General features: G+C 20.6%; 1 protein-coding gene across 1 annotated transcript; it reads left to right on the top strand.

Moving 5' to 3' along the window:
- The first annotated feature begins 527 nt into the window (after positions 1-527).
- LOC122717705 (cuticle protein 7-like) lies at positions 528-7,165 on the top strand. The gene is made up of 4 exons (XM_043942019.1): positions 528-594; positions 1,561-1,753; positions 4,334-4,623; positions 6,231-7,165. Exons 1-4 carry the CDS (start codon positions 583-585, stop codon positions 6,426-6,428), a joined length of 693 nt encoding a protein of 230 aa, XP_043797954.1. The 5' UTR covers positions 528-582; the 3' UTR covers positions 6,429-7,165.
- Positions 7,166-7,719: the final 554 nt, after the last annotated feature.

The following is a 7,719-nucleotide window of genomic DNA, read 5'->3' as shown; positions in this document are numbered from 1 at the left end:
AATGATTTTAGTGTCTCACTATATATGAATCATTTAAATCATTGATTTAAACTTATCATTAAAATCGATGTCTGCTGCATCGTTATATAAAAACAAGCTTAAAAGTTTTAAAAAAAATCACAGTTCTCATATTATAATTTAAGAATCATCAATAGTACATCATGCCAACCATCATAATGCCAATTATAATAAAATAAATTCATTATTATTATTCAAAATTATTATAATTCTTCATTACAAAGATAACAAAATATCATAAAATTCCACATAATTTCTTCGAAACAGAAAATCTAAAAAAAAAAATTGAATTGATAGATTGAAATTTTATAAATATTTTAATTAAGAAATTTGTATAGAAGAAGAATTCTCTTAATAAAAATAATATGGTCTATTATATTCAGCAAATGAAGTTATAGCATATTCTTAGGAGAATGCAAGTTAGTCGCAGTGGGGTGGTACTGGTGTCTCCGAAGAAAGGGCGGGGTCAACCGATACCAATTGGTATAAAATCCTCGCTGGAGAAAAGCAACGGTACCCAGTTGTTACACGGATAGTCAGAACGTCATTGACTTTTTAATCGTCATGGATTATAAAGTAATTATTTATTCTGTTTTTTTTCTTTTTTAATTTCAATTCTTTTTTAAATCCAATATAATAATTGATTAATATTCGAATTTCAAGGTATATAAGAGATTATTACTCTATAGTATTTATGATACTGTAATTTATAAATTGATTTTTCGTTATACTATATTTATATATTAAAATATTAACTGTTAATAAAAATATAGTTTTATTTAATATTTATATAATATATTTGGAAAAATTTAAAATCTTGCACAATATATTTTGGAAAAATTTTAAATCTTAAAAAATATTCAAATATAATTATAATTGCTTATAATTATTATCATAAATAATAATAGTATTTGTAAACATAAAATATTTATATTATTTATGTGTTACATTTCTTCATTATTTAATTTATTTCTTATTGAATTATTTAATGAATTAAATAAATCTATATTTATATTAATTACAATAAATATTTAATATATAAAAAACCAACTAATTTAATAATATTATAAGGAAAATATATAGGATATTACAGAAACATCTTTGAGAAATCGATTCTGTTGGTATATAGAAATTTCGATTGAGATCTATTTATTAAGTTATAGTAAAATTTGTAGATGAAGTGAAACAGAGATAAAGTAATTTTTAAATTACTAAACTGAAATTACTTATAACTTCATAAATAAATCCTCGATATTTTTGTATACCAAGTTTTATTTATTTTTTTTTTTTTTTTGGCTTTTAAACTTCTAAAAATGTTTCATAAATATATTAATATATATATAGATTATTAATTTCTTATACAATCTTGGTATCCGAATGTTGTACACAACTATTGTACATAATTATATAGATAATTCATATTTTGCAAGATTATTTAGATTATTGGGTATTTGGTTACTATTCTAACTATACATATCAACGAATATAAATTTAAATATATTTATTTAAATAGACTGTTTGATTAATTTATTTTTCATTTAGATTATTGGGTACTTGGCTGCTATCCTAACTGTCACTCATGCAGGAATAATCGGACCAAGTGCAGGAATAATCACTCCCAGTGGAGCCACAGTAGCAGCAGCGCTACCACCAACTGCGGCTGTTGTTAGAACCGAAAATTTCGATCCGAATCCTCAATATAGTTTCAGTTATAGCGTGGCTGATGGTCTTACGGGTATGTACCTCTTTTATCTGATCAAATAGTCACTACTTAAGAATGGTTAATTATAAGCTTAAATGGAGAATTCAAAAACTTAAGTATAAGTCGAATTCTTTGAAAATGATTTAAGTATTTTAAAAATCTTTTTATTATTAAATTATATTAAACCTCTAATTGGTAAATCAATTAAATAACTATTTCAATAATTTAATAAGCTAATTGATTTATTAATTGAAATCTTAAATAAGAAAGAAATTTTTATGTAATATAAATTTTATTGATTGGTTTTTATAGTTTCCAAATATTAAAAAAGATAAATAATAGTATATAATAATAATAATAATAATATCTTTTCTTATTCTAATCATAAAGTTGAAACTGAAAGTAATCAATTTATAAGTTCTTAATATTTCTATATTAAGAATTTCATTTCAGCATGATATGAATAGAAAGACAAAATAATTATCTTTGTTTTTATTAGATAGATTTATGAAATTATGAAATTCATGTGATTTATTTTTATTAACAAAACTGATTCAATTTTGATAAATAAAAAATTACATAAGTTTTATATTCTACAATAAAAAATAATAAAAATTCTTTTTTTTATAATAATATGTATGTATCGTATGTATCTTTTTATATTCAAACAGTTTCATTTAACATTCATCTAAAATAATATGAATATATCATATTTAAGATTATTATTGATATAAATACTAACATTATTCTCAAGATTTAGCTAGGCAAACTATTGTTAGTATTATATTTGTTTACTTACGATTCTATAGTATAAAATATTAGGCGATTCTATAGTATAAAATTAAATTATTTATAACTTAATAAATAAATCTCAATTTACATTTTTTAATTATTATAATATTTATTATACTATTTAATTAATTATTATACTATATTTCGATATTTAAAATCTTTTAAAAATTTTCCATAAATATATATATTAACATTTTTATAATATATATATTAAAGAATTCTATTTTGTCTTTTATCATACGAATTTATTTGAGAAAAAAACTATCCTAAATTTTATAAATATTTTTCACAAGTACATATTGCATTAAAATAATTTTCATTCTAAATATAATATTTATTTATTATATATTATATATTCTCAAGAGCAATGTTTGATAATTTTATTTTTTAATGAATTTACATTCTTATAAACAGGAATTATTTAAAATGTATATCTAAGAAATAATGATAATAACGATAATCAACTTGTAAAGCAAAATTCAGGATTCAAGATATTATTGCAACGTAAAGAAAGAGAAAAGAAAAAAGTTTTTCTTATGTACAAAATTTTAGAGGACAATTTATATATTAATGTTTTAAATTGAAAGAAAAGAAATATTGATTTTGTGAATACAAAAACAAATCAATTTATATATATATCTACTTTTTAAATCATACGAACTTATTATAAATGTTATATGAGAGAGAGAGATTTAAGAGAGATTTAACATTTTATCATTTATTTCTATTATCTTTTCGTTCGATATTCAAATTTTATAAATTTACTAATATATATTTATTATTATTATGTATATTTATATTATATATATTATATATATATTAATATATATTTATTATTATTATTATGTTTATTTACTAATATATATTTGTAATTTATTATATTTGTGTTAATATTCACAATATTTTTTGTAAAAATATGTTAAATGTTTATTTCAAAAATAATTATACTATACTTTTTTTCAATTTATATAATTTAATTTAATTTAATTTAATTTAGTTGAAAATATAAATTATTTTATTTTGCATTTATTTAACTATTTCATTATTTAACTATTTAATTTGCATTTTCTAAAAGAATAAAATATTTTTTGAATATAAGATAACAATAACAATATCATAACATAAATTCAAAAAATGACAACTTTTCCATCAATTTATTTAACATTATATTCATTCTATTTCTTAATTTTTTATAGAATAAGAAGTACATTTTTAAGCTTTTCCCAATTTGATATACATAATCTTTTTATTTACTTGAAATAATAATACATTTTGATACTTGTTATAATTTATTATTTATTTAAAAAAGAAAAATGTATTTAAAAACTATATACTATATAATTAAATAATTAAAAATATTTATGATATTAACAAAAAATCAATATTTCGATAGCTAATTATTAATGACATTATTCTATTATTTTTAATTATCACATTGACCGACTTTTATTAGTTATAAATATAACTAGTCATATCTATTTTAAAATCCAAATCTAGATAAATCAACTTAAATAAAAAATCAAAATTAATTAAATAAAGGATGTCAAATTTCGTTTAATATTTTATCTCATAATTTGATATATTTAAAACTCATTATTAAGTTCCATTTTCAAGAATTGAAAATAGGAATTCTAACTAACACTAAATAGGCAAAAATTCAAATATTAAAATATTTCTATATTAAATATTTTCATATCAAGTAAAATTTTAATGAAATCTTCTTTTCGTATGACACGAATCGATTGAGAAACACTAAGATAGATGAAGAAAGACAAAGAAATATGAGAACTTACTAACGAATTAATTTTACACAATTTAAAGGTGACAACAAAGCACAAGAGGAAACTCGTAACGGCGACGTGGTTCAAGGTAGTTATAGCTTGATAGAACCAGATGGTTCTCGTCGAGTGGTCTCGTATGCTGCCGATCCTATCAATGGTTTCAATGCTGTTGTTCAGAAAGACCCTAGCATCACGGTCAAGACTGCAATCGCTGCAACACCGGTTGCTCCTGTCGCGGCAGCCGTGCGACCTGTTGTCGCATCTCCCGTGATTGCACGACCAACATCGGTTATTGCCACAGCTGCGCCTACTGTAGCTGTTCGTCCACAGGTATATTACGTGCGATTTTTTTTTTATTTATTTTGCCTCAGGGTTAGGGAAAATTGATTTTTGAAATGTAGAAAGAAAAATGAATTTTAAAATATAAAAAAATAAGATATAGAGTATAGAATTTTGAAAGATATAAAAATATAGAATAGATAGAAATATAGAAATATTTTTGAAATATAGAAAAAAAGATGAAATATAATATCTTGATAGATTTTGATAATTTTTAAATATTTTTAAAAAGAAAATTTTTAAAAAGAAAATTTTGAATAAATTTTTCTATAGTTTTTCTATAATTCTATAATTTTCTATAGTTTTTCTATAGAATTCAAATAAAAGTACAAAATAATGAAAAAATGAGAAAAAATAAAACAAAATATTTTTATTTAAGATTTCGTTTTCGAAAAAATCAAGATTAAAAACTTTTTCAAATTGATTAATTAATTTTTGAATTATTGATAAGAGATTATTCTACACGTAAAAATAAACAAAAAATGTAAAATGAAATTTCATTATTTAAATATTAAATATTGTTTCTTGTTTTTAAAAAAATTGAGATTAAATATATATTGTCAAAGTTATATAATGGATGATTTCTAAAATTCGTATTTTCGATAATTAATTTTTAAACAAGATAAAATTAAATATATAATTTTTATTTATTTTCATATAAACAATAATATAATTTCTATTGATAATTCATTCGTATTTAATTTTCGTATTTTATTTATGATCGAAAAATTTCCAAATTTGATTTCTTCAAAAACAAAGTTTTTATGGAAAAAATTTTATTTTATTTATTGTTTTTTTAAGAAATTTTTTTCTTTACATTCCTTTCTTTACATTCAGATTTTATATAATCGTCGATCGATCTTAGTTCTCGAGATACTTTCAAGATGGCTGCTATTACTTAAACAAATAAAATTATAAAATTAAAATATATAAAAATAAAATTATATTTGTCTGTAATTTAAAGATTAAATGAAACATTATATTCCAGCAATATTTGATTATAAAAATATTTCAGTTTTCTATTCGTTTTAACTTATTTCTTCTTTCTTAGATAGATCAGAACTTAATATTCTGATTTATGAAATTTTCAGAATCCAAAACAGCCTTTTTTTAAGCCTTTATTTAAATTTATTAAAAAAATTTATTAAAAATTAAAAATATTAAATTTATTAAAATATAAATTTATAATTTATTAAAATATAAATTTATTAAAAATTTATTAAATTTATTATTTATTAAAATTTGTCAAAATTTTAATTTCTAGAAATTCTTCAAATTCGTTAACTATCCTAATAACAATAAATTATTTTTTAGATAAAAAATTTAATTTTTATGCTAGTTATTTTTTACTTGAATTTTAAATTAGAATTTCAAAAATAAAATTCTTTATCTAAATTAATTTGAAATTAAAATTTCAAATTATAATTTATTTTCAAGCTTCAAGAAATCAAAATTTCATGGATTTCAAAGAATTTCGATTAATTCATTCTTACTCATTTCAAATTTTCTTCAATCCTATTATTACAAATAGTCATTCGTCAAATTAAATCTATTAATTTTAATTTTTATAGTTAACTTTTTATCATTTTTTTTCATAGGCTGCCCTCTTAAGTACTCCCTTACTGCGACAACCGTTGCTTGCTGGGCCAGCAGTAGCTACGACAAACGTAGTCGCCGCTAATACAGGATTAGTAGGTCTTGGCGTTGGTCTCGGATTAAGACCAGGCTCCCTCTATGGTACGCAAGCTCTATTAGCGGGTGCTTATGGTACCGGAGGTATCGTTAAGGTTCATTAAATATCGATATAACGGTATACAATTCAACTCGGCTCTATTCAATTCGACACGGCATTACTTTATTTCTTCCAATTTTAATCTACTTTGCTCTAACATTCGTTTAAATAAGAGATCGAATTATCTTCGAAAACATTGAATATTTAATTATATATAGATAATTAAATAAATTATCAATTTTTATTTTTTATTTCTTTTTATATTATTATTTTGATATGCATATATAATTCTTATAATAAAAATTTATATTATATTTGATCATCATTGATAAGATATTGATCAGAAAAACTTAATCTATTTTCGTTTCAACATTTTTATTATAATAAGAGTTTCGGAACAGCTATTAATAGTGAGTTGATAGAAATATATTTATGGCAAGCAATATCTTCTTATCTTAAGAATAATTATATTAAATTGGTTAATTTAATTTACTTAAAGAGCAAAGTTGAGGTCGTAAGGATAAATATACATAAGAAAAAGTTTATATGCATTATATGCATTCTGTGACACAAATAAATGATTCCATTATCACACAACGATGCATATTTTATAGATTATGAGTTTCGTTAACGAAGGAAACCAATTAAACTCATTAGGAGGCAAATCTTTATCTACTGCTTCTATTTACTCGTTAGTTATATTCATTCGTCTATCATACTCGTAAATCTCCAAAGATTTAGAAAGGGTATACTAAATAGTAATAATTTCCAAGATTTAGATATAATTAACGCGCTACGGTTTTTTCCATTCGAAATAAGTACTTTTTTTTAAAGAAATATATCTGTAAAGACTTTGAATACAAAATAAACGTATTATTTAGCAAATATTTAAAATCGTTTAAATTTGCATTATCCTTCAAAAAAATTTACTTTGCATTAATTCAATGTTTCTCAATTTTTTTTTTTTAGAATATTTTTCAAAATTAGTTAAATTCTAAGGACACACCATAATTTTTAAGGTGAAAGTTTTTATTTACTTGAAATGATAACGTATTTAATATAGTTTAATATTTATTTTAAAAAAAAGATTTAAAAAATTAAAAAATATATTACAAAATATAAAAATATAATATTATTGGAGATTGAAATCTGATTTTTAGATTTGCGAAATTTAAATCTATGAGGTCTCAAAATTTTCAAAACTCTCAAAACTAGAATGCTTATACTTATTTTTTTTTTTTTTTTTTTCTAATAATTATTTTATATCTATTCATTCAAAAATCATAATTTTAACAAAATTTGATTTCTGAAATTTTTCAAACTCAAGTTAATATAATTCATAGTTAGTCAATAAT

Source organism: Apis laboriosa, unplaced genomic scaffold, assembly GCF_014066325.1.
Source record: "Apis laboriosa isolate Shangri-la unplaced genomic scaffold, ASM1406632v1 scaffold56_cov145, whole genome shotgun sequence".
Lineage (NCBI taxonomy): Eukaryota > Metazoa > Arthropoda > Insecta > Hymenoptera > Apidae > Apis > Apis laboriosa.
This window is presented reverse-complemented; position numbering and strand designations above follow the sequence as displayed.